Source organism: Rattus norvegicus, chromosome 3 (assembly GCF_021556685.1).
Source record: "Rattus norvegicus strain SHRSP/BbbUtx chromosome 3, alternate assembly SHRSP_T2T, whole genome shotgun sequence".
Taxonomy (NCBI): Eukaryota; Metazoa; Chordata; class Mammalia; order Rodentia; family Muridae; genus Rattus; species Rattus norvegicus.
Genome location: NC_141536.1, coordinates 7941997 through 7967849, shown reverse-complemented (window position 1 = coordinate 7967849; position 25853 = coordinate 7941997). Strand labels below are relative to the sequence as shown.

Below are 25853 nucleotides of genomic sequence, written 5' to 3'. Positions count from 1 at the left end.
TTTCTCTGGGAAGATCGTATTTCTGGTTAACAATACTTCCATGTCCCTCACCTGACATGAACATCTACCAGTAACAGAAAACAAAATAAAAACACTTGTGTGTCCAAGAGCATCTTCATTCTACTTTTTGTTCCTTAAAGACTCCTTACTGGACAAAGTATTTATTTAGAAATAGGGTCTTGGGGGTTGGGGATTTAGCTCAGTGGTAGAGCACTTGCCTAGCAAGCGCAAGGCCCTGGGTTCGGTCCCCAGCTCAAAAAAAAAGAAAAAAAAAAAAACATTGTAGAAATACGGTCTTACTTTACAGCTCTGGCTGGCCTAGGACTCACTGTGTAGATCAAGCTGGCCTTCAACTCACAGAAATCTGCCTGCTTCTGCTTCCTGAGTGCTAGGATTAAAAGCATGGACACCATGCCTGGGTCTGGGTAGATTTTTTTATAGGTTAGTGTGTGTGTGTGGTGTGTGTGTGTGTGTGTGTGTGTGTCTGTATGTGTGTCTGTGTGTGTGTGTGTGTGGTATGTGGTGGTGTGTGGTATGTGTGGTATGTGTGTGTAGTATGTGGTGTGTGTGGTATGTGGTGTGTGTGTGTGTGGTATGTGTGGTGTGTGTGTGTGTGTATATGTGGTATGTGGTGTGTGTGTGTGTGTGTGATGTATGTGGTGTGTGTGTGGTGTGTGTGTGTGGTGTGTGTGTGTGTGGTGTGTGTGTGTGATGTATGTGGTGTGTGTGTGGTGTGTGTGTGTGTGGTGTGTGTGTGTGGTGTGTGTGTGTGATGTATGTGGTGTGTGTGTGGTGTGTGTGTGTGTGGTGTGTGTGTGTGATGTATGTGGTGTGTGTGTGGTGTGTGGTGTGTGGTGTGTGTGTGTGATGTATGTGGTATTTGTGTGTGTGTGTGTGTGTGTAGTATGTGTGGTGTGTGTGTGTAGTATGTGGTGTGTGTGGTGTGTGTGTGTGTGGTGTGTGTGTGTGATGTATGTGGTGTGTGTGTGGTGTGTGTGTGTGTGGTGTGTGTGTGTGATGTATGTGGTGTGTGTGTGGTGTGTGTGTGTGTGGTGTGTGTGTGTGATGTATGTGGTGTGTGTGTGGTGTGTGTGTGTGGTGTGTGTGTGTGTGATGTATGTGGTGTGTGGTGTGTGTGTGTGATGTGTGTGGTGTTTGTGTGTGTGTGTGTGTGGTATGTGGTGTGTGTGTGTGGTATGTGTGGTGTGTGTGTGGTGTGTGTGGTGTGTGTGTGTGTGGTGTGTGTGATGTATGTGGTGTGTGTGTGGTGTGTGTGTGTGTGGTGTGTGTGTGATGTATATGGTGTGTGTGTGGTGTGTGTGTGGTGTGTGGTGTGTGTGTGTGATGTGTGGTGTGTGTGTATGTGTGTGATGTGTGTGTATGTGTGTGTATGTGTGTGTGGTGTGTGTGTGATGTGTGTGTGTGGTGTGCGTGTGTGTGGTGTGTGTGTGTGATGTATGTGGTGTGTGTGTGTGTGTGTGTGTGTGTGTGATGTATGTGGTGTGTGTGTGGTGTGTGGTGTGTGGTGTGTGGTGTGTGTGTGTGTGTGTACTGCAGTGCTGGGGTTGAACCCCAGGCTTCCTACATCCTCGCCTGCTACCGAGCAGTCTGATTCCCAGGAAGCACACCCGCCACCCCTAGTGTCTTCTTACTTACTTTGCTCCATGTGCAAGGAGCCCATTCTGCCGTTCCTCTTTTCATTTGCAGGCACCGTGTCCATTTGCTTGGCTGCTTTTCTGTTTCTCAAGCAAGTTTGTAGTGACACTCCCTAGTTTCACGCTCATGTGCTGGGGTTTAAGCGTCTTTGATCTTGGGTTATCACTTTCTGCCGTTTTGGAAAACTCCCAGGTCTTACTTTTACACTCGATGCTGTGATTTCTTTCTTCGGCAATGTCGTCTAATCAATTCGGTCTTCATTTGAAGGATATGAAACGTTCAGCTTTGGAAATTCTATTCATATCTCTTCTTACGTCTTTCATAGTTGTGTTAACCTTTGTGGTTGATTTATTTTATGTATATGGGTGTTGTGCCTACATGTATAATCCTAGAATCTAGCCCAAGTCTTCTAGAAGAGCATGTGGTGCTCTTAACCACTGAGCCATCCCCCCAGCAGAGGACTTATCCTTTTAAACACATGAAGACAGCTATGAAAACTTCTTCTGTTTGAAAATTTTACATGTATTTATTGACCGAGGGGCTGCATGACAAGGCATGCATGGGGAGGTTGGATGACAACTATCAGGAATTGGTCTTCTCTCTCCACCATGTGGGTCCTCGGGATTAAACCCGGACCGTCAGGCTTGGTAGCAAGCTTCTCTCTCTGTGGCATCGTCTTACTTGTAGCACCCGTCTCTGTGCAGATTTTAGCTGATGACTTCCTACCTGTTGCTCTGCTTACTGCTGCCTGTTCTGAACTTTACCTCAGTATGAGATATTTTTGTTTCTATTCACGCGATTGTTTAAAAACAGGATTTTATTAGTTCTTTGAGAATTTCAAACCATATTTTGGATCATATTCAACCCCCTAAATTACTCAGATGCACCCCAACCCTAACACCCAACTTCACCCTCACATTCTCCATGTTCCCTCTTTCTCCCTCCAAACCATGGAGTCTAATTTGTGTTTCCAAATACTCCTGGGTGTGGAGCCTGCCATGGAAGTGGAAGGGTCACACCCTTAAAGAAAACCGGTTCTTTCTTTCCCAAGAGTTATCAAATGCCCTCAGCTCCTGAGCCAGTGGTCGGACTTCCTGTCCCTCACCACACTAGGATTTGATCCAGCCTGAGTTTGCATAGATCTTGTGCATGTTAGGTCAATTGTTGGGAGTTCATTTGTGCAGCTACCTTGTACCAGGAAACACTGATTCCCTGTGGTTATGAGCTACCCCTGGCTCTTCTTCCATGAAGATCTCTGAGCCTTGAGGAGAGGACTGGGATACAGCTGTTCCGTTTAGAGCCAAGGTCTCCAGTCTCTATAAACAGTTTTTTCCCTCTTTTGTTTCTCTGTGTAGCCCTGGCTGCCCTGGAGCTCATTCTATAGACCAGACTGGCCTTGAATAAGCACCACACCCAGGTCTCTATACACATTCCTAAGCCTTGTCTCAACTGCAGGTACTGGGCTTAATCTGATCCTTTCAAGTTTTACTTCTGTAACTAGCCAGTTCGATCCTGATCACTACTAAGGCTGATGAAACTTCTCAAAAGAGGCAAGATGATCTGTCTGTGTGCTGTCCAGTGATCTATAGGTCACGAGGCACAGAACCCACAGCCCCTTTCTGGATGCACTTTACCTGCGCAGATCCAGTCACTTCTCACCTGAACACCAAGAGATGCTGGTCACTAGAAGCAGAGAGCCTTGGGGTTCTCTTCGTGGTTCCCTCACCATTCTGTGGACCCTAGCGCCCATCTTCCCAGACTCAGCTCTGTCTGCTCTACGGGGGGTCTGTCAGGCTCTACCTCAGTTTGCTGTCCCTGAACTGTACCTCTCTTGGGATATTGCCATTGTTTCTGTCTGCGAGCACTGTGCTGGGCTGCTGATATCAAGTGTCTCAAAAATGTTCCTTCGTGTATGAGAAAGTTATGCAAATGTCTGTATAAAACATAATTTCAGATATGACCACCATCTAGTTCCTCTTGCCCTTTCTTGGTGAGGTGTGAAAAATATCCTTTAACTATTTTTAATTAAAAGGCCTTCTCCATGAAACCCACCAAAGCGGGATAGATTACAGGGATAAGCAGAGAGGGAGCTGCGTGAACAGGGAGTCTGGCCTCAGCAGTGCCCTGCCCCTGCTTGGTACCAGACAGAGGGCATCCTTCCCCTCTGGCCTCCGTGTCTCCTGTGAGAGCCAGAGCTGTCACTGAGTGCCTTGTGTTTGTTCTGCTCCTGTGTACAACTGTGAGTCCCATCTCAGAACCTCAGCTTAGGAGGCCGGAGGTCCCCTCCAGCACTGCCTCAAGCTCTGGTGTCACAGGCCAGCTGTGAACCTTTCCTGACTGCCTGTATACACTCTGTTTGTCTGGACCTCTTGTAGGAAAGGCCCCTGAGCACCTGCCACCACTTCCCTGGGGGCCAACCAAGGTCTTCTTTCTCTCTCAGAACCGGTGCAGCAGGGCACACCCTCCTCCCTGCTGGTTCCAGCCAAGTTCCACCCTTCAGACAGACCTACTTACCAGGTACAAAGAACGGGCACAGCTTTGGTGATGGGCAGTGGGTCCCCACTGGTCCTGGTCTTGGGAGGGCCACCCTGCCATCCCATCGGCCGTCTTTGCAGCTGGCAGCCACTCCGCTTGTTCTTCCCACACTGGGTGACTGCTGAGGGTCTACATGACCACAGGGTACGTTGGGTGGGGTTACACATAGACCAGACTGCCTTGCTAAAACTCTGCAGAGTATACACAAGGGTCTTGCCTAGCTTGGGGTGGGCGTGTGGCCAAGTGATGAGGACCCTGCCTGTCCTCTGGGAGCTAACAGTCGGGAAGGGGTGCCTTGCCAAGAAGGGAGCATGGTGAGGGGATAAGCTAGTGGGCATTCAGGGGGACTTCTTGGAGTCAGTGGTATCTTCTTGAGAGCTGGGATCTGTTCCCGGCTCTTGAGAGGTCCCAGCAGTGACAAGACTAGGTTAGTGTACCTCTCTGCAGTGGAACGGAGCGAGGCCAGAGCCACAAACAGAAGGGCCCAGAGACTTCCACCGCTTCAATGTTGCAATGCTGGAACAGAGTCTGAGAGACGAAGAGCTTCGCGCACAGTACCAGACTGCCGTGCTGCGACTGCGTGAGCTGGCCCTGGAGGAAAAGGCCCGTGCTGAGCTGGCCTACCTGGAGCACCAGAGAGGGTGAGCTCAGCTTGTGGCTGGCTCTGCTCCACCCCTGTCAGTGTGCTTCCTGCCGCCACCCACCCACCCCACCCTGCAAGACAGCTGTAATGATCCAGGCGTGATAGGCATTTGTGGAAATTTAGGTAAAATAGTAAAGTGTCCCCAAAAATGAAAAGCAGTCATCTTCCCCCTCTGTGTGATGTTGTTCCTCTCTATGCGATGCTTGTAGCATTTGTAGGATTTCTCAGAGTGTTGATGGGGACTCAGGCCTCACTCACGTCACCACATGCTTCTTAACACATGGGTCGTGTGTCCCCTTGACCTGTCCTCAGTCATACCTTTAGCAAGCACCCAACTTTTCACCATTACGAACATTGCGGGCCTGTCTCAGGAGGATTTCTTAGACATGGTATTTCCTGCATGTGAGAGGCATCCAAAAGTCTCTTGGCCTTGTTAGGGCCAGCCTCCGAGGGCTGCTCCATTCAGAGTCCGGCCATGACATGCTGAGGGCGACCGTGGAGAACCCCTTGCCTGCATGTGGTCTCCACATGGGAGACTACGTCATCTTAGGCCTTAGTCCCTTAGACCGTGAGACAATCATTAACATGGTGGGAGGGAAGACTGACAGCCCAAGCTGGGGCCCCCAGACTCTGGTGTCTCCTCCATGGGGGATCGTCTAGGTAGCCCTGGCTGCCAGGGTTGTCCCGGTCCTGGTTTATGATTCTCCTTCTGTATCTGAACAGACCATCATGGCTGCCTGTGGCTTTTTCCCTCTCCTAGGTGCCTGGGCAATATGGGACGTGAAGTAGCATGGGCCACTCTGTGTGCAAAGCAGCAACGAATCTTCAGCAGACTTGAGAAGGAACGGGTAGGCGTGGGCAAGGAGTGGTCACACAGAAGTGGCCCTTCAGCCCTCCCAGTGGAGGGCCCAGAGTAACCCTGGCCCACAGAACATCCTTGAGTTCTTTCTTGCTCCTCCAATGTTACTTAGAACCATATGGTGTCAGGAATAGCCCATGGTCAGAGGACTTCAAATCTAGGCTGCCACATGGTCCTAGACGTCCCTGGGTCTAAACCAGGCCTAGACTCCTGCCAGCTGTGGCCTGCAACAAGTGGCCTGGCTTCTGGGGTCCTCAAGTCACCACTGAACAGCAGCAGTTATCTCTTTCCTACGTCTTGGGAGGTGTTTAGAATAAAGGTGTGTTAGAGAGGCAGGGCAGTGGCCAACATGTGGAGTGTGGGCAGGGATGAGCTGGGCCAGCTCCATTTGGGAGTACCCCAGTGCCCCTCCTGTCTCCAGCTGGGACTTCCTGACCAGAATCAGAGAAAAGCAAGAACTAAGAGGCTGAGTGGGGAGAGCCGTGGAGGGGAGAGAGGCCCAGACAACACAAGAGGCAGAGGCCCCTGATGCCCCCTCCCTGCCCCTGTATCCTAACTGGGATTTTCTCCTCTGGAATTTCAGAAGGAAATCCAGTACCTAAAGAAGATGTACTTGTCCCTGCACCAAGGTAGAAAGCAGCTTCTGCAACATCAGCAGTCTATCCTCAATGTGCAGAGGTCAATGGCCCACTTGCGGCAGGAGCTCCGGGTACGAGGCCGGCTACTGAAGGTAGGCACTCTCAGCCTCTACCTGGCTCCTCTGTGTCGTGTTCGTCATCCTTATCGGCGCGGGTCTGGGGCTGGGTGATTTTGCAGAGGGAGAAGATGACCTGCTGGGGTCCCCACAGAAGTACTGTGAGGGAAGAGTCAGACTTCCAAGCTGTGGTAGTTATTACAGACTAAGGGTAGAAGAAAGGCCATGCGGGAGGTGTCAAGCCTAGCAGAGGGAAGGGAAAGAAAGAGTCTAGCTGGAGGAGGTCCAGGGTATCACTCAGAAGGGCCAGCAGTAAGGGAGTAGCAGTGGGAAGGGACCTCGGTGTCCCCGGCAGCCCTGGGACCCACTGGTGAGGCTGGATACTCAGACAAGACATCGAGAGGCAGAGGGAGGCAGATCTCTGAGTTCAAGGCCAGCCTGGCCTATAGAGTGAGTTCCAGGACAAGCTGAGGCTACACAGAGAAACCCTGTCTTGAAAAACTAAAAAACAAAACAAAAAACTCCACTGTGTCAGTGGACCAGAGTTCCTCTCTGGTCTCTTTGTGCTGCTCTCACAAAGCAGAGAGCAAGAAATCATGTATGGATGAGGGCATGGTCAACCTCAGTCACTTTGTGCTCCCCCTAATTCTGTTAGCAAAGGACAGTGGTCTCACCTTAAGGATAGGGACAAAAATTGGGTGAACTGCTCTCTGTAGCATATGCCATAGGCCAGTCTTCAGGAGAGAGGACTTTGGGCTGCCTGACTAGAGTTCTCCATGCCTCTGGGTAACTTTGAGCAGAAATGCCAGCTCTGCCTTTTGTCTGCACCTTTCAGTAGGGGTACAGGCCTGATAAGGCCGGGGCAGCCTGCTCCAGCTGGTGTCCACTCCCATGGGCCTGTGCCATCCACAGTGCTGAGGCTGTCCCGAGTTGGCTACTGCCGTGTGCACCTGCCTCCTGCTTTTCTGAAGAGGGGACTGGTGGCCACACCAGGCTTGCCCTGTGCTGCTTTTACCAGAGTTGCAGCCCCAGAGTCAAGACCGCCTGGGAAGAGGTCTCCGAGGCAAGTCAGAAACTGGAGGGGCACAGGTCTGGAAGCTCCCAAAGCCACCACCCCCAGGAAATCTCTGAGAGCTCGGAAAGTGCACAGTGAGTGGGCCAGGGTTGGAGTGAGGGGCGCTGGCCCTCGCACTTGCCTTGGCAAGCCTTTCCTGTAATTGCTTTCTGCCTTTGGATCCCATTGCACTCAGCTTCTCCTGGAGAGGGCAGGGGAGGACCAGAGCGGTCCTGAGCTCAAGGTTATGGTTGGCAGGGGTGTGAGCACAAGGAGCTTCCTAGAGTGCTCCTGTGGGTATGAAATGACAGAGCACTCAACAGCCTGCCTTACGGTGGCAGGCAGCAAGTCGGTGGCCACGCCAGTCTCCGGGATTACTATAGGGTTTACTATAGGACTACTTACTATAGGGTTTTCCTATGGTCAGCAGCAGCTGGACTCTTTCTGAGGCCTGGCCGCCAAGGCCACCTGCAGCAAAAGACACCGAGGCTCCTGCCTGTGCTTGGAGGAGTTTGAGGAGTGTCCCTTGACCACAGGAAGGAGCAGCAGGACTCCTTCCATACGCACCTTCCTGGCTTCCCCATGCTGGAAACACTGTTCTACCCTGCCAAGCATGGGGTGTGGTGATCTACAGATGGTTCTCACCCTGGCCATCCCCTCTTCCTCAGGCACCTGCTGCCAGCTCTGGGGAGGCTATTACCACCCAAGTCCTAGACATTAGTTCCTGGGCTCCCTCCCTCCACCTTAAGGGTGGGGGTGGGGACTGAATGAGCCACCTCTGAGAAGCACCTGCCTCAGGCTGACCCACAAGAGATGGGTCTTCTGGAGCTCTCTCTGGTGTCTCTCACCAGCTTTGGCAGAAGTAGACCCTCTGTGGCCTCCTCTGCCCCTGTCAGCAGGGTGCAGGTCAGGCCAAGACAGCATACCTATTCCTGGCCATAAACTGATCTACAGAACTTGCTGCTTGGAAAACTTCTAGAGGTCCTCCTTTTGAACTTCTAGAGTTTTCCCAGGGTACCTAGAGGCAGGCTGGCTGCTGCTCACGTGATGGTGGGCCTGATCAGGAGCTCCTAGGTCCCCACCCATGCCCCGTAACGACTTCTCCATCTGAGGCACAGGTCCTGCTTGAGAAGCTGCTGAGTGAAGACGGACCAAGACCCTGTCTTCTGCTTGGCTACTGGTCACATCTGCCCCTGAATATAGCTCAAGGTGGCTCTGGGGATAAGGGCTGAGTGCACACCACATCTGTTCTACTGTGTCTTTCCCTCCAGCCTTTCCCATGAGCAGAAGAAAGTGACACCACCCCAGACAACTTCAGCTGCAGATGAGTACCTGAAGCAAATGGATGTCACGCCTGGGACCAGAAACCCATCCATGGACAGTGAACATGATGGCCAAGGTAGTTCAGGAGAGTGGCAGTGACCAGCCAAGAATAGACAATCCCTCAGTCAGTTGGCCGCAGCCTTCTGTAGGGGCAGTATTAAACTTGGGGTGAGACCGTCCTACATACTAGGCCACCAGGCCAGTGTGTGACCTGGGCTACCCAGGCCTCCCTGTGTATTCTAAGTTGCATCAGAGTGTTCATCGGGCTGGGCCACAGGAGGCCTGAGATGCCACAGGGAGCTGCCCAGACAGGCTCCCCTGCTGCAGAGCTAATCTGGCCTGCCACCCAGTGTAGGCCTGAGGCTGCCACAGGCAGGTCAGAACACAAACTTGTCAGAGCAGCAAGGTCTGGCCAGGTCCCGCTGTAAGAATTAGGGCTGAGCATGCCCTCCCCTGGGATGAAGGGAGTCCTTTTTCCTGGTTCAAGGCAGAAGTCCTAGGCAGGAACTTTAGTGGGGTTTACTGTGATTCCTGTCTGTTCCCACCTCCCCATGGCCTGGCAGGTTTGCTCACTGTCCCACCAGGAAGTCTCCCTCCCGCACTTCCTGTCCCCATCAGCTCATGGGCAGCTGGTGTGACTGCTCAGCCTGTGCCCCATTGTGTGCCCCCCTCCCCCAATACCCCTCCCCTCCCTGATATCAGTCTTTCCCTGTGATCAATGTCATATTCATTTCTGGTGCCTGCCACGGTAGAGTTCTGCAAACAAATATACACACTGGCTTGTCGAAAGTGACAAATCTACATTCCTTCCAAAGGCTGCAGGGCAAGGCCCTTCTAGCTCCTCTGGCTTCAGATGTCCCTAGACCTAAGGCTGTCCCGAGTCTCTGCCTCCCTGTGCCTGACTCTTCTCCTGCGTTCACTTCCGCTCTTATTCTCTCTCTTTTTAAAGTTTGGACTGGCCCAACTCTAAGAACTTGTGCAGAGATTCTTAATTATATCTGAACAGGCCCTCTTGCAAATGAGATCTCACGCCCAAGTTTTGCAGGTTATGACTTGAACAGCACAGTAGCTTGGACTCCAAGGTACCAGGCGCAGTCTGGGGGACAGAGGGTAGAGCTGGTCCCCCAGGACATCTGTGGTCAGGGATGCCGAAGAGTTTTGGGCCTGGGCGGGGGACCAGTCAGCATTATGGTCAGAGGATGAAGCAGGTGTAGAAGGAGGTGTTAGGAGCAGCCGTGGGGCCCTTGTGTCCCTCCTTACAGAGAGGATGAAGCTGCTTCAAAGCAGCAGACTGTGTGCTGCCTCTAAGTCTGGGTTCTGCCCAGGCTGGCCAGTATGAGTGACCCTAGCCACTATCTCTTTCAGGACCTGGAAAACAGCCTTGTGTCTTTCTTCCTGGTCTGTTCTACTTGAGCTCACTGGACCCTGGACATCAGAAAACCCCAACCGCCCCCGTATGTAACCCTCAGCGAGTTCCTCTCCCCAGCCCTGCCTGTTTGGGGGACCATCCCCTGTCATTCTCCCAGTCTGAAGCTTGATCTTGGTTGAGACTCTTGGATGCCCATGTTCTAGCCCCTGTGGTGTTGGTGGCCCCTGGGCACCCTAGTTCTAGAGTTCTCTCCCCAGGTAGCTCCTGTAACCTTTGGTATATCTCTCCGTCTGTCTTGTTGATGCAGGTCACCAAGAAAGATGGCAGCTCGGTCTCTCAGCCAAAGCCACAGGAGGCCAAGGAACTGCCTCCTCCAGGTAAGGCCTCTGGAGATGGTCTGTGGACCACCCCGTGTGGATCTGACCAGGAGCTTCCCCCACATCCAGCGGACCTTGTCCAAGGCTGGAGTTCAGCATTCGAGCAAGGACAGGGAGGTCCCCAGGGAAAGTCGAAGAAGACAAATACTTATAGCTCCCCCATCATGCCCGCGGACCCCTTCATGGCTAGAAGACTGGCCGACTCTGTTGCCCATGGGAGATGATTTGGCTGCTCCTCTGGGGGCATTAAAGACAATTCTTGGTCTGATCATTTCAGCTTTAGCTTGGTTTTATCTAGACATTTCCAAGAACTTAGAGATAAGCAACAACAGAAGCATCCTGTCCACATTAGCTGACCACAGTTTTATACCTATCAAATTCTTCACTTTCTGAACCACGTACTTGGCCCTGAGGCCTCCTTGAGGTCAGAACTCCTGATCTGCAAGGAGTGGGAGAGTCCACTTCTCCCTCTGGAGGTTGCCCACGGCCTGGCTGGCTCTCAGAATGGAGGCCACCTCTGAGTTACCCACTCCCGCATCCCAGCTCCACTACTCTACCCCCCTACTGAGCACCTACCCTCAGAAGCAGGAAGGATGTAAAATCTTGCCAGACTGTGCTGGACCAAGGTCCTCTACATTAGGGGCTAAGAGGGTGAGTCTCAAGTCAGTTAGGAAAAACTAGACCTTCCCAGAGCATGAAGGTTACTCTGAAGAGAACGGATGCAATTCCCAGTGCGTGGGGATTACCTGAGAGCTAGGACGGATGCGCTAGAGTCAACCTCTCCTAACCATTGTTCAGGACTCTCTGAACATTTATTTGTTCTGCCCGATGCCCCTAACTATTCATGCTGCTCTCTTCTGCCCTGTGGTCATGTGTGCACTAGCTGTCATGCTGCAGGCATCCACTGTCTACACCACACTTGAACAGACCTTTGTCTCTTGAGAGAACACACTTATTAACCACCCTGCAGATGAAGAGATTGGGGCCTAAGAAATGGTGCCAGGACCATGATAGTGGAGCTTGTTAGCGATGGTCTGGGATGCTCCAGGCTGACCCAGTGCCAGCTGCTCCCTAGTCAGAAGATAGTACCTACAAGGTCCTCAGGAACACTCAGTGTGACCATTAGAGAACTTCAGGGTCCTTCCTGCGATGACCCCAGGCTCTGGATGAGAGCTTTAGGCGTTATAGCTCCAGTCCAGCCAGAGGCCTTAGGCCTCAGAACTCAGATCTAGGAATGTGAAGGTGTAACCTGGGGAGGCTCTGCTGTGTCCTGCGTTGTGCCCACTTGGCTAGCCTTTTAGCTTGCCTCGGAAGATCCAGCCATACCCTTGCCTGAGTGTCCATGCCTATCACTGTGCTAGAGGGCCTCAGTACAGCTCTGAGACAGGAAAGGAACAGCTCTAGCAAGGATCCCCCAGCCACCTGTGGGAGGTTCCCCAAAGGAGGAAGAAAGGGCTTCTGAGACAGTCTCGAGATGTTAACTAGGTTGGCCTGGACCTCAGAGACCAGCCTGCTGCCTCCCAAGTGCTAGCTTGTGGTAAAGGTGCGTCCCACCACACCTGAGAATAGGGCTATGCATTTTAAATGACTTTCCTTACGTTCTTTTTCCCTGGGACTTCATATCACTAACCACCCAAGAGGGTAATTTGGGAAGCACATAATCGCATATGTGGGTCCTCACACTAACCAAGGGCCACAGTCACGTCTTCTGTCCATCTTGGATTCCCACATTCCCTCCCCTGGGAGCCACTCCCTTCCCCACTTGCATTTGTACCTGCCAGCATTCACACTGTTTGTCCCACAGGAGACCTACAGACCAAGCCCAGTGTTGCCCAGGCAGTGGAGAGGCCCTTGGCTACTACAGAAAGCCATGCTTGGAGCCTGCAGGGACAGTATGGGCAGTCCCTAAGTGAAGATGGTCCTTGTCCCCAGGAAGCCAGAGTGAGTTGGGGTGTGGCCATGTGCTGTGTGCAGGTTAAAGGGAGCATTGGCCTGCCGTGTGGCCTCTGAGGCCACCTTGTACATCACACAGGGCTCTTGTGGGCCGAGGGCTCAGAAAGCATTCCAGACAGTTCATCCAGTTCTGCAAGGTTCCCTGGGTCTCACCTCATGCTCAACGCTTGTGCAGAAAGAAAGTCTTCCCAGGGTGAAAGGGGGCATTGGGTGGTTGGGATCCTTGGGGTCCTCTTCAATGGGTAATCTTTATTCCTTAGCAACAGTGTCTGAAAGCACAGTCTTTGATCCCCAGCAGAGGAAGTGGGGAGGCCCTGATGGACTTCTTTCTCTGTATTTCCAGCACGTGGCTGAAAACAGAACAAGCCAAGGGCTGGATGTTTCCAGAAGCTCTAAGGAAGAAGCCCGAAAAGAGGCACACTCTGAGTCAGAGCAGCAAAGGTGTGGAACATGGGTAGGGTAAAGGTACGAAGCATGGAAACAGTCTCAGTCAGCGTCTGGAACTTCTCCATGCCTACCCCTAGCCCCACCCTTCCTGGACTGGGTCCAGCAGTACACTACCTACTGGGCCTGACTCCCTCTTAGTGTCAAAAACTACTGATACTCAATGAAGGGCCAAGGTGCAGCTGGGGGTTGCAGGTGTCTAGAAGTGTCACCTTATCAAGGTGACCTGTGGTCAGATGTCATCTGTCATCAAAGGCATCAAAAGCAGGGTCCCAGGTATCCCAGTGTGGCAATGTTCACTTCCAAGGCTGGGTGACGGGCAGGGCTGTTCCTAGAGTGTGGCATGGGGGTTACTGGCTGCGAGTCCTGGGGCAGGGGCAGCTGGGAGGCAAGACTCCTTCCCTAGCAGCCACGGCTTCACCATTCACTTGCAGGGGCGGAGCCTGTCAGCAGGAGAGCCGGGACATCTGCTCGGCCCGTCCGGAAGCTGAGCAGGAGGCTGCTCCACCAGGTGAGGCTCCCATCCCTTTAGGACCCAGCCCCCACCCCAGGACTAGCTCAACACTTGACGTAGAGACTGTTGGGAAGTAGCTCTTGGATCAAAGTGAGGTCTTTCTGAAGGCGTGTTGCCGGCCATGGTGGGATGGGGGAACTCTACTGACCCCTTCCCCCAGGGCTGCAGGCTGAGTCTAAAACTTCAAAGTGAGCCAAGCAGGGCCACCCACCAGGTCTAACAGCAGCTGAGGGGTTGTAGGCTGTGTCCAGACACTTGGGGGACAACTACATGAGGCCCACCAGTAGGGAAGGAAGGAACAGTTAACTGGGGATTGTCAAAAGACTAAGCACACCGATACCATTGCTCTTTTTAGTGTCCTCGGTTGGAACACCCTTTTTTGGGACTGCCCTTGCTCTCTCTATAGAAGTGTAACTAACGCTGCTTCTGGGATAGTCTTCCACCTAGGGTGTACTAACTGTGAGCCCCTCCCTAATTCAATTCGTCTCAGCAGCTCCTGCGGCCTATGAGGCTGAAGCACAGTCTGCCTGGCGCCTCGACAGCCCTCCATGCCAGCCTGCTGCCATCTCGGAGCTGTGTTCTGAGACTGCTTCTAGTAACCATTCAGGGTCTTCTGAAGGCCCTGCCTTATCTCTCACCCACTCAGCTGACTCAGCGAGTAACCTCTCCTGTGCATCTCTCCAGGAGTTTCAGAAAGCCACGGCTACCCTAGTCCAGCTTTCTGACAGTCCCGCATCCCTGTCCCACTTAGAAGCTGAAGATACCCTGCTGCATGCAGATCCTAGTTGGTCTAGGGAGCTTTCTGCTCATGATTCCTGGAAAGACCCAGGCCTGCCTTCATTCTGGGGTCTCCACCAGGGCCTTCCTCAGCTAGAGGGGGTTCCTGGCAATGTAGAACAAGTGACCCCGCAGAGACTGGAAGGTGGCGGGGCCAGACTCCTCAGTGGCTTCTCTGAGGAGGTAGCTGTGGCAGCAGGTTTAGAGCCAGACTTCAGCTCCCTTCAGGCTGGCTGGCCGCTGCTGTTCCCACGTGCTCCTTCTCCAAAGTTGGGGTCAGAGCTGTCAGAGTCCTCCAGCCAAATCTGGGAAGAGAACAGTGAGAACCTTGCAGAGCCCAGCCCTCGTGTTGAACCAGACTCAGGGAGCTCCTTGCCTACAAATGGTTCATTGAACCTGGAAGGCAGTGGAGGGCCCCATACCAGATATACCTCCCCAAGTCCTGGGGGAGAGCAAGAAGCTTCCAGGACCCATAGTAGTCTGAGTGATACATCCAATACAGAGAAAACCAGGCAGATGTCCCCTGTGGCCACCTTCACAGTGTTCCCACCCCAGAGTCTGTCTGTCAGTGATTCGACTCTGTCACTGTCTGTTCCTTTGGACACGTCCTCCTTAGAAGGGGCAGGTCTCAGTAAAGTAAGCATGCCTACTGAGGCCTCAGCTGGCTGCCAGGAGGAGCCCCAGGATGCTGTCACAAGCCCATCCATGCAGAGGAAACCCCTACAGGCCTCACCTGATTCAAAGGTGGCTACTACCCCGCAGGCTCCTTCTGAGGGCGGAGCTCCCTGTGCCACAGAGCTAGCCAGTCCCTCAGGTGAAGGTGGCTTCTTGACTGAAATACTGTCTCCTGTGGATGAGGTGCTGTCTTATGGCAGTGGGGACCTTACGTCCTCCATCCACAGGGTCACCCACCTCCTTCCACCCCCTCCCACTCCCCAAGCAAAGAGTGATATCAGTGAGCCCAACCCCAGCTCAGAAGACTTCCCTTCCCCACCTGAGGAGGCCATGTTTTCAGGTGACTCACTGGACACCCTAGGAGAGGGTCCAACCATTACCACTGACGACATGTCCTCTTTATCCGAGGAGGTTCTGGGGGAAGCCCTCTCCCTGGGGCCTCAGGAGTCAGGACACCTGGGAGCATCTGGGCAAGCTGGAGACCTGGGTGACTCAACTTCAACATCTCCCTTGAGTAATGGGGATGGAAGTGCCCCTGGGAAGTCCACAAGACTGTCAGCTCAGCCCCTGACTTCATCCCCCGGGTCTTGTGTGGCCAGAGATCTTCAGGCCTTAGACAGCCAAGGTGGACCTCGGGAAAGGGTACAGTGTTTCAAGGGTGCAGAGCACCAGCAAGGGATAGAATACATCTCAGACAGAAGGGAAGCCACATCTTCACCCTCCTGGTCTACACCTTCTGAAGGCTCACCCCCAGGCCCAGTGCCAGTGGTGCCCAGTGGCCAGGCTGAGTCCCTCAAGCACACTAGCGAGGAGGAGAAGGCAGGTCAGAGCTGCTGCACAGAGGACCAGTCCAAGCTCCAGGATTTGTTGGGTACACAGCAGCTCCCTAGGAGAGACTGGGCTTTTGACCCTGTCTCTGAGGGTGCCTGTGCTGATCTTCTAGGGACAGGAGATGCTGGGCCAGTGGATGTGGTGTCCACCCAACTCAGCAGGAGAATCTTGCGTGAGTCTCTGGCTGCACTGTCAGGGCTGGTCCCTGGAGACAGTCCCTAGGTGTATGTGCTCTAAAAGATGATAGAAACTCAGACATCTGACATGCCACTGTGTGTGTGTATGTGTGTGTGTGTGTGGTATGTGTGTGCGTGTGTGTGTGTGCGTGCGAGCGTGTGTACATGCATACGCACCATGGTCCCTGTGTAGAGGTTAGAGGATGGCTTTTGGGAATTGGTTCTACAGTGGTTCTAGGGACAAGGGCTTTTACCTGCTGAGCTGTGTCTCCGGGATTTTGTTGTTGTTGTTGTTGTTGTTATTTCGTTTGGATGGTTGGTTAGTTGGTTGGTTGAGCTTTTGTTGTTTAAAAAAAAATAGGTTCTGGGGATTGAATGTTCCCATACTTGCAAGGCAAGTGCTTTACCAACTGAAGAATGTCTTCAGTTCCGTCTGTCTTCAGTTCGTCTGGATCTTGCTGTTAGACATAGCAATGTTTCCGATGGATTGCTTGTGGCTGAGGGACCTTTGTTCATCCTGTGGAGATGGAGAACATGTAACTAGGCACTCTAGGCAAGCAAGGCCTACAGCTTCTTCCCAGAAGAAGAAGCTTGTCCTGTGATTTACTATTTTACTCTTGCTCTCATAGCATTTTCTGCAACACTGATTTTTCTCAGGAACACAGTGACTAGGGACCCAAAAAGAGTCTTGTCCCTTGTACACCAAGGCCAAGACTACCTCCTTTATTCCTTAGGGGCCTTCTGGGACAGAATGACCAAGGTGGTTATTGAAAGTGTGGGGAGGTGACACAAGTGGTTCTTACAAGGAAGCAGTGACCATTCTCTACAAGAACACCTTCTTCCCTGAGGACAGACATCAGGGACTTGTTGACCCAACCACTCAGGATTTCCTGCTTAATGGTGGGAATGAGACCAGTTTGCAATGTCCAGGACCTCATCTAGCTCAGGGGTGGGCTCACCAGGTGTCTGGGATCTCTATAGGGACTAGAGTGGCCCTGGGATGGGTTCCCATGGTTAGTTCCCCAGGAGAACAGAACAATTCGGGGGCTTGTATAAGGGCAAGGAGAGGTCACCAAAAGCAGTGACTTCTGTTAGAGGCTCCACCTTTCCCTCCCTTTGTGGACTCTGGTAAGATCATGAGGGAGAAAAGGCTGCCTGCCACTCACTGCTGGCAGCCTGGTAACCACAGTGTTGTTCTGGCTGTTGCTGCTGAGTGCTGGTACACAGGCTCAGACAGTGGTAAAATCTTGTCTACCTCCTTAGCTCCACGGAGGCTCTGTGGGGCCCAGAGCAATCAAATGGAAGGGCTGTCTTGAGGGATTCTAGGATCTTGTGCTAGACTCTGACTGGATGCCTCATGCAGGCAGGAGTGTCCTACGCGTCTTACTTGTACAGTGTTCTCCCCCTGTCTTCAGTGCCCCAAGGAGGTGGCACTGTGTGTGTATGTTCATGTATGACAGGGGTTTACTCTGTGACCCAGGTTAGCTTTGAACTCTCTCTGCCTCAGCCTCACAAGTACTGGGATTATAGACATGAGCTGCCCTGCTCTCTAACAGGAGTGGCTGGCTTTTTACACAGACCCAGAAGTCAGTCAGTTAGGTTTTTTCAGAGGAAGCAGATTTCAAAATCTGATTTTTGAATCCAGCTTGAACAGGATATCATAGGATGAAGCTCATATACATGGTCGGAACTCCCAGAGGTTGCTTTCTGTGTCTTAAATCAGCATGCATGTGCACGTGTATAGGCATGTGTGTATGTATATACATGGGTGTGTGTACCTAATCGTCTGGCTTGAATTCTTCACAGTTCCCTGTTTGTTGATGTATACTCACTGTTCATCTTGCTGGTCTCATGACATTGTTCCCCAAGTGTGCCATCTGACTGCACTCATCCTCTACCACTCGCTCTCCTCCCCATCCATCCCCTTCAACTCTCAGCTTTGCTCTTGTCTTATTTTACCCATAAAAACTATGCTTACTGCCAAGTGGTGGTGGTGTACACTTTTAATTCCAGCGCTCAGGAGGCAGAGGCAGGCAAATCTCTGTGAGTTCAAGGCCAGCCTGGTCTGCAGAGAGAGTGTGTTCCAGGACAGCCAGGGCTACACAGGGAAACCCTGTCTGGAAAACAAAGCAAAATTACGCTTACGAATAATCTGTGCCAATGACGTTGGTTTGTGCTCCATGAGGAAGCTGGGTTGTAGGAGGTGGCGTTTCGCTTGGTGATAATGAGAAATTGCTCATATAAAAGCAGTTGAGGCTTCACACAGTAGCCAGGTAATATATACGCATTTGCCTTATATATCAGTTTTTAAAAAATTAAAAAATAAATAACCTAAAATTTGAAGAAATTATCTTTGGAAAATGACATTTTTTTATACTTCTGCGTTACCAAGATTCCCCCTCCCAGTACTAATTGAAGCGTCCGGCTCCCATTATTCTATCAATACTGGATCCTCACCGGGACTCTTCTCACATATCCTGTTGTTGCCCTGTGTAGTGGAGGTCCCCTCATGCCCTCTGGCAGTTCATAGATGGAGTAGATGGGGAGGGCCAACTCTAATCCGTGGATCTGGACCTGGGAGGTAGCTGAGTTGGTCAACCTGTCGGCTCTCCTGTGCCCACACCACCAAGGTGAGCTCTCTAGCTCTGCCCTGCCTTGCTCACCCAATGCCACAGCCAGCGAGGCTCAAGGCCTGTTCTGAGTGCAGCAAACAGTGAGGGGCAGGGCCAGCTCTCCCTTGACTCACCTGTGCCTTTGACTCCAGGGTCAGTTCTATTGTGTCGCTCAGGCAAGGTGAAGGGCCTGTTCCCAAGTGCCACAGCTGGTTAGCGGTCTGCTTTCATGACCTGAGACAGACATTGAGAAGCAAGGTGGGGAGGGTATCTTTCCCTTGCCCAAGTCATCCCATAAAGGCCTGGGGGAGGAGCCAGCTCTCCCTGGCTCATACCCTCAGGGCTGGCTCACCATCTTCCGACATCAGGGTCTGCTCTACTTGGCTGCCCAGGTGAGGGGCCAGCTCAGCACAGTGCCTCAGGCAAAAGTCCAGACCAGGGACACCTGCATGGCCTTTGGCGGTAACATAGGTCTGGGATATCAACACAGATCCCAGTGCCATAGGACAATGGACCCAGATGTGGCCCCTGCAGCAGCTTGGGCCCTGATGTCCCCATGGCTTCAGACGGCAGCACAGGCCACTCAGATCAGCACGTCCCACTGTGGCAGCACAGCCCTCAGATATCCACGTGTTGTGCAGGAGGACCATGGACTCAGACATGGTCCCTTGGCAGCAGCCGGGCCAGGATGTCACGATGACCTCACATCTGCCTGTTCTCACCACTGTTGAGCCTCCAGTTCTACCTCTCTCCACAGAGCATGAACTCCTCGGCTTCCCTCACTCTTCCATCCCCACCACACACTCCACCTTTCCCGTCTCTCCATTGCACATGTACCCATCGTAGCAGTGCCGGCAGCAGGCACTTGTCTATCTACCTTTCCACCGATGTGGCCAGGGCCTCCTTTAGCCACGGGAGTCTTGTGGATCAAGCTCAGGTCGAGAGGCTTGGCAGCAAGCCCCCTTTACCCACTGAGCCATCTCAACACCCCCTTTAAGTTTTTATCAGCACCCGGAGAGAGAAACTAAGACCTGGAGGGGCAGGAACTCACTGAGGTTCCCAGGCTGCCCTCAAACTCACTCCCACCCAGGCAACCGTGAACTTTCAATTTCCTCTCTTGGCCTCCTGAGTGGCACAGGCCTCCATTACAGTGCTTAGCTGTCTTAGGTTTTTAACACTCTTTTTTCCCTGAGTGTTTCCTGGGTGTGGAATGTGCTTTGATCATGGCTCTCCGACTGAGTCTCCCCTCCCTGGCCCATCCAATCACCTTTTAAAATTAAAAAATGTTTGCGTGTGCCTGTTTTGCCTGCATAAATGTTTGTGTACCACGAATGTGCCTTGGTGCCTGTAGAGAGTCAGAAGAGGGTGTTGAATCCCTGGAACTGGAGTCACAAACAGCTGTGGGTGCTGGGAATCAAATCCTGGTCCTCTGCTAGAGCAATGAGTGCTCTTAGCTGCTGAGATCTCTCTCCTGCCTCTTCTAGCCAAGTTTTATTGAGGTTTTATTGAGGTATATTTATTAAAGTATTTATTTATAACTTACATACCATAACGTTTTCTTTTAAAAATGTACGTATTACCTGGGCACAGTGGTGCATGCCTTTAATTCCAGCCCTGGGGAGGCAGAGGTGGGTGGATCTATGTGAGTTCAAAGCCAGCCTGGTCTACAGAGCTAGTTCCGGGACAGCCAGAACCACACAGAGAAACCCAACTTGAAAAATATATATGTATATATTAACGATTTTTAGTATGTTAAAAAAATTGTGCCACTACTCACTTTTTGATTCAGAGGGCCCCTATGGGTGTGGATTCCTGATACATGAGCATCCTGCTAGCCTTGGAGACATGGAGTCCAGGGATGATCCATCCAAGTCTTGGCTTCTCCCACCTATGCTCAGATGCACAGAAGTATGGATGGATCTCCTCTGAATAGCTTATGGCCCCTGAGGATCCAAAATTTAACGACATGTGGAATGGGAAAACCCCTTGGGACTGGTCACCAGATTTGTCCTGCCTCTGTTACCTGCTTAGGTGCCAATTCCCAGGCCACTTACAATTCCTTTGTGCCCCTGCTATGATGTAGGTCACTTTCCCAACAGCCCCTTGCAGACCCACAGTTTAACTTGCCACGGGGGCATCCCAGCCTCTTCGCTCCAATGAACTGCTCAGTAAGCCAGCTTTTATCCAATAGACCCAGCCAACACTCGGCTCCAGGGATCTGCCAGCTTGGATCCTGCACCAAGTTTCCCAGCCCACCCAGAGCACAGGAAAATGAAGTCTGTGTACATGATTTCAAGACACATTGCTGACCTATGGCTTTCCTATCGTCTGTTCTCTGGTTCTGGAATGAATTAGTCAGTTTTTTGTTTTGTTTTGTTTTGTTTTGTTTTTACTTTTTTTCTTTTCTATTCATTGATAACCCCATTGGACTTGTGAGGCCCAGTGAGAGAGATTATGCATTTTACACACACGTTTGGCATGACATTAAGTATCCCCCATCGAAATCTCACAAAATTGCCTCAAGTTCCACAGTTCACCTCCCTTGCCCCTGCCCAGTTTATTTCATGGGGATTGGTACTGAAACCTGGGCACAGTAGGGCTACACATGGTACAGCCAGAATTCCCCCTGGCCCCAGAACAGGTGCAGCATGCTTTAGCCTTGGCGGTGTCCTTGGTGGGAAGCTGGTGATGGGAAACTAATGAGAATCAGGCCAGGCCATCTGCAGGAGCCAAGTCGCAAAACTGCTCTTGTGGGTGGAGAGAAAGCATATCTGCAGAAAGTGCTAGACGCGTTTTATCTGCCTAGGATGTGTTTGAGCAGAGCGCTTTGGCATTCAAACGTATTGACCGTAGTGAGGCTTCAGTCCAAGGTCCCTCCCTCCAAGGTCTCAGGCTGTACCCGCCCTGGTTCTGATCCCTCATAACTACTTGAACCAATAAATCTTGACGAGAGCCTCAGGAGAAGTTATTATTTTTCATAGAAAATAGTTATTTCCCAGTTAAACCACACTTTTGATTTTCCTGTGATCCGTCTCTGTCAGTGCTTGCAAACCAGTCCCCTTAGACCGTGCTTTCTGCTTTCCACATGCCAAACTGTCACATGAATTTCCCAAGTCCCTAGGGTCCCATGCCCTCCTGCTCCACCATGACAGCCACTCTCATAAAACATACACAAAGGCCGCTGGGGCTTTTACAAATGGTTGAGAGCCATAAACTCCCTGGAAAGTGTATTCTCATCCTGCCTGAGGCTGAGCTCTGCCCCAGGACTGGCTGTGTGGGCTGGGGTTACAGCTTGTCATCTGTGAGACACAGTTGCAGCAGTAGACACAACCCACGTAGTCCCCAGCAACCTGAGGCGTCTCCTCAAACTTCAAGGATTTCCACCCAGTTATTGTCACATCTTTGACTTTATCACAGATAAGAATTTCAGGATGGACCAGACAGCAGGGGAGTCAGGGTTCATTAGGAAGAAAGCAACAAAAACTCCAGCACAGTGTTAACAGAGAGACGCTCAGATGCAAGATAGGGCACACCCAATCCTGGATGTTGGATTTTCAAAGGAGAGTCATACCAAAGTGGCTTTGCAATAGCCATGTACAGGATTTCAGAGGCTGTCAAGAGTTTCTTGCTCAACAGGTATCTAAGGGATTCTCCCTTCCTCTTTCTCTTTTCCCCTTTCCAATAAGTGAGATTATAGGATGCTTCTAAAGCCATCTTGGATGGAATTAAAACCTGGTAAAATAAAGCTTGGTCCACAGGAGTTGAAGGAACTTCTTTTCCTGTAAACGAGTTCCTTGTGAACTTCCTAGAAACCTGCAGGTTTAGATCGAGAAGACTCAAACATGGCTTGTTGCTACTTTAACCTCCTTATTTGAAAATGTTGTCTTCGTGTCAACAAATGTTAACTGTATTGGAATTCTTGACTATCAGCTGGAGACAGCCTTCAACCAGTTTCCAGACTCCCTTCCTCATATCCCCAGAAGTCTCCCTATCCACATCCTGCCTCCCACTTTCTTGCCCTCTGTGTAGAGAGCTCAGGCTCTTCTGTCCCAGACTGGCCTTGGCCAGATCCTTCCCACACACCAATCCAGGCCAATCAGCCAGTCCTGCTCTAGTGCCTGCCTCCCCGCCCCCAATACCCAGGCAGCTATCAGTTCTTCTGTTCCCTGGTCCTGCTTACTCGCCCTCTGGTGACCATTAAAAACCAAACAGCTTTTCCATATTTTCTCCCAACCATTGTCTCCCTGTTGTAGGATATTCGATCACACTGTGAACCCCAAGACTGTGTTATTTACTAGGGGGAAAAAACCTGTTTCTAGTTGTGGTGTAGCTCAGTCCCAGCACATACCTTTAGTCCATGAGCTTTCTGTTTATCGTAACAGGATTAAATAAAGTCAACCATAGGTCAAAAGGGAACAAGAGACCAGTTGACAGGGAGTGAAGGTAGGAAAAAACCATAGAGTGTGAAGGGAGCTCAGGCAGACAGATAGAGGCGCACAGGAAGTAGAAGAGAGTATGTGCTCTCTCTAGTGGTTGGTGAAGAGCAGAAGATTAGCATAGTAAAGTAGACTAAGTGATTGGAGAAGCCAGGCATAGTGGTGCACATCTGCAATCCCAGTGCAGGGAGACAGGAGGACAGATTCAGCTACATAGTGAGTTTCATGCCAGCTTTAGAACCCTGTCTAAAAAGGAAGAGTCTGGTCTACCTGTCCCTTCTACAATCTTAGCAGGAAGCCGGTCGACTTTGCCTGGTGGTTCTACTGTATCTTGTGGGTTATAAAAAGGTCAAGGGATTATCATGGACGTTTGAAGTTGACAGTTAAAATCATAGGTTGCATGTAAAATCTAGGATGCATGTTACATATGAATACAGGCACATAGCAAGCAGTTTTTCAACCTATTTATGTCTTATTAAATCTGCATTTCAGATTGAAAATCTTGGCCTGGTGTTTACTCCACATTCAACGTGGCATGGGCTATTTCCCCTTGCTAAATCTGGCTACCTAGGCCCAGGCCTTTCTCTAGGTGAAAATTGCTTGTGGTTGGGTAAGAACTAAGATTGGAATAGGGCCAACCATGATCCGGGAGCAGGGGCGGGGCCAAGAGTATAGGGGCGGAGCAGGCCTAAGGAATGAGGCGGGGTCTACATTCTGGGGCGGGAACAGCGCCCGGAGGCGGAGCAAAAACGCGAGCCGAGCCGGACATTGAATGACCAGCGCTCGGGGCGGGGCCAGATTATGGGGGCGGGGCGAGAAGAGCGAAGGGTGGTACCTGGAAAGACTAGCGGATTCGGGGGCGGGGCTAGTGCACAGGGCCGGACCGGCGCGCGCAAGCACGTGATGGCGGTTGCTAGGGTGAAAGGTCAACGCGCCGGCGGCACTCCCAACATGGCTGCCGCCCGGGCTGTGGCGCGCGGTCCCGGAGCTGATGCGCGGCGGCCACTCTCTCCTCAGGCGGCGCGGGGGCCGCGGCTGCTCCTGCTGCTGGCGGTGGTGGCGGCAGTGGGGCCCCAGGAGGGCGGCGGGGCGCGGCTGTACCGCGTGGGCGAGGACGCCGTGTGGTTGCTGGACAGCGGCAGCGTGCGTTCGGCCACGGGCAACAGCTCAGCCGCGTGGCTGGTGCAGTTCCATTCGTCGTGGTGCGGCCACTGCATCGGCTACGCACCCACCTGGCGAGCGCTGGCGGCGGACGTGCGAGGTGAGGGCCCCGCGCGCCGGTGGACGTTCCTCCGGCGCAACAGCTGCGTGGGTCGAAGCCACAGCAGGGACAGATGGCTTTTCTGAGGTCGCCAACTCAGAACACCTTCTTCATCCTGTCCCCAACCTCTTATCTTAGCCGCTACCTGATAATCTGATCAGCTTGACTTTCCCCATACCCAGCAATAGAGCCTACCCTCTCAGCTCTGGAAGGTCCCCATTCCTGTCAAACCTCAACCTGGTTTGCTAGATAGCCAGCCATATGGTGGGCACTGGGCCGAGAAACTTAGAAACCCACTCTGGGGACTGCTCTGCAGAAGCAGAAAGTTTACAAAGCGTCTTCTTGCTGGGCTTCTTTGTTCACTAACCATAGCTTTTAAGAAATCTTTCCACATGTGTTTAGTTCTCCCTTAGTGCTAAGTTATTCACCTTTGCAGACCTCACACCCCCTTCGAGCGGCTCCTGTAAATGGGATTTAAGTGGCTGTGCAGTAGCCTTCCCAGCGCTGCTTAGGTTTGGCTTCACTGGCTTACAACTGTTGAACTAACCTCTAATTACAGATCTCACAGGGCAAGACAACAAATTGTTACTCTTCTTCTTGCACCTTTGGTTTTAGGTCTAGTGTTGAACACTGCTGTGTTCCTCTTAAACAGATTTGCAAAGGAGCCCTTTTTCCAAGTACACAATTGCAAATGACTATTTTAAAATGTTTACCTTCTCTTTCCTCATTGTTGGCTACTTTGACTTTTATTTTTTTAAAACAGAGTCTCATGATGTTGTCCCAGCTGACCTTGAACCCAGTGATTCTGCGTGGAATCTAATGAACTTGTTCTCTTGGATCTCAAGTTTTCCTTTTCTTTCTTCCTAATAGTTTTGTTTTGAATTATGTGGGCATGGGTGTGTGCAGGTGAGTGCAGTTTGCCTTGGAGGCCAGAGGTGTTGGAATTCCCTGAAGCTGGAGTTCGAGGTGCTTCTGAGGAACTGTAGGGTGTAAGTGCTAGGATGGAACTCTGGTCCCCCGAAAGAGCAGTGTGTGGGGTTTTGTTTGTTTGCTTGCTTGTTTATGATTTTTCCAGCTAGGGTTTCTCCGTGTAGTCTTGGCTGCCCTGGAACTCACTCTATAGACCAGGTTGGCCTTGAAAGATCTGCTTGCCTCTGCCTTCTGAGGGCTGTGATTAAAAGTGAGCACCGACAGCACCCTTATGCAGTCTGTGCTTTTAACCTCTTAAGCCATCTCAGGTTTCCTTGAGTCCTTGGCAAGCACTAGCCAAAACTAAGACAGGACATTGAGAAGACAGTTTATATCATGGTTTTTGTGAGGTTTTTTTATTTTTATTTTTTGCCACTCAGTAGAAGAGAGGACTTTTTATTCTTGATACTTGCTGGTGGATCTGCAGGTGACCTGGCAAGACTTGTTGTCATCTTTTTTGCTTATATCAGTTCTGGCTTTCGATCTGGTAACTAACTTGTTTAAGTCACATCAGATGTTGTAAGCTGACTCTTCTGTAACCAAACCAACAGAGAGTGTTGCAGTTGTCCCAGGAACTTGCAAGGAAAGACAGTTCCAAAAGTGCCACAGTAAAAATCCACAGCTAATGCTGTGGTTGACTTAATGAACTGCCGTTGTCTTTAAAGAGTGACCGGCTGCCAAGAAGATGTGGCAAG

General features: G+C 51.5%; 2 protein-coding genes and 1 long non-coding RNA gene across 7 annotated transcripts in view; 2 read left to right on the top strand and 1 right to left on the bottom strand.

Moving 5' to 3' along the window:
- The window catches only part of Ccdc187 (coiled-coil domain containing 187), a 56441-nt gene extending 38214 nt beyond the window's left edge, over window positions 1-18227 (top strand). For both annotated transcript variants that reach the window (NM_001447294.1, XM_087653767.1), the window contains 12 exon segments: window positions 4097-4173; window positions 4639-4832; window positions 5595-5682; window positions 6277-6423; window positions 7406-7536; window positions 8713-8840; window positions 10130-10218; window positions 10441-10510; window positions 12315-12451; window positions 12807-12904; window positions 13342-13418; window positions 13912-18227. In NM_001447294.1, coding sequence (NP_001434223.1) covers window positions 4097-4173; window positions 4639-4832; window positions 5595-5682; window positions 6277-6423; window positions 7406-7536; window positions 8713-8840; window positions 10130-10218; window positions 10441-10510; window positions 12315-12451; window positions 12807-12904; window positions 13342-13418; window positions 13912-15926 — 3251 coding nt within the window. In that variant the 3' untranslated portion in view covers window positions 15927-18227.
- On the bottom strand, window positions 10782-24097 carry LOC120101510 (uncharacterized). The gene is made up of 4 exons (XR_015684200.1): window positions 23764-24097; window positions 18627-18726; window positions 16135-16397; window positions 10782-14503 (listed from the first exon to the last, which is right to left on the bottom strand). It is a non-coding gene; the product is annotated as an uncharacterized LOC120101510 (long non-coding RNA).
- Qsox2 (quiescin sulfhydryl oxidase 2) overlaps window positions 23828-25853 on the top strand; it is a 29972-nt gene continuing 27946 nt past the window's right edge. For 3 of the 4 annotated variants that reach the window (XR_015683411.1, XR_015683412.1, XM_087654405.1), the window contains exon 1: window positions 23871-24189. Coding sequence is in view for 2 of the 4 variants with exons in the window: in XM_087654405.1 (XP_087510531.1) it covers window positions 23880-24189 (310 nt within the window). In the remaining 2 variants the exon portion in view is untranslated. 4 annotated transcript variants of the gene reach the window in all.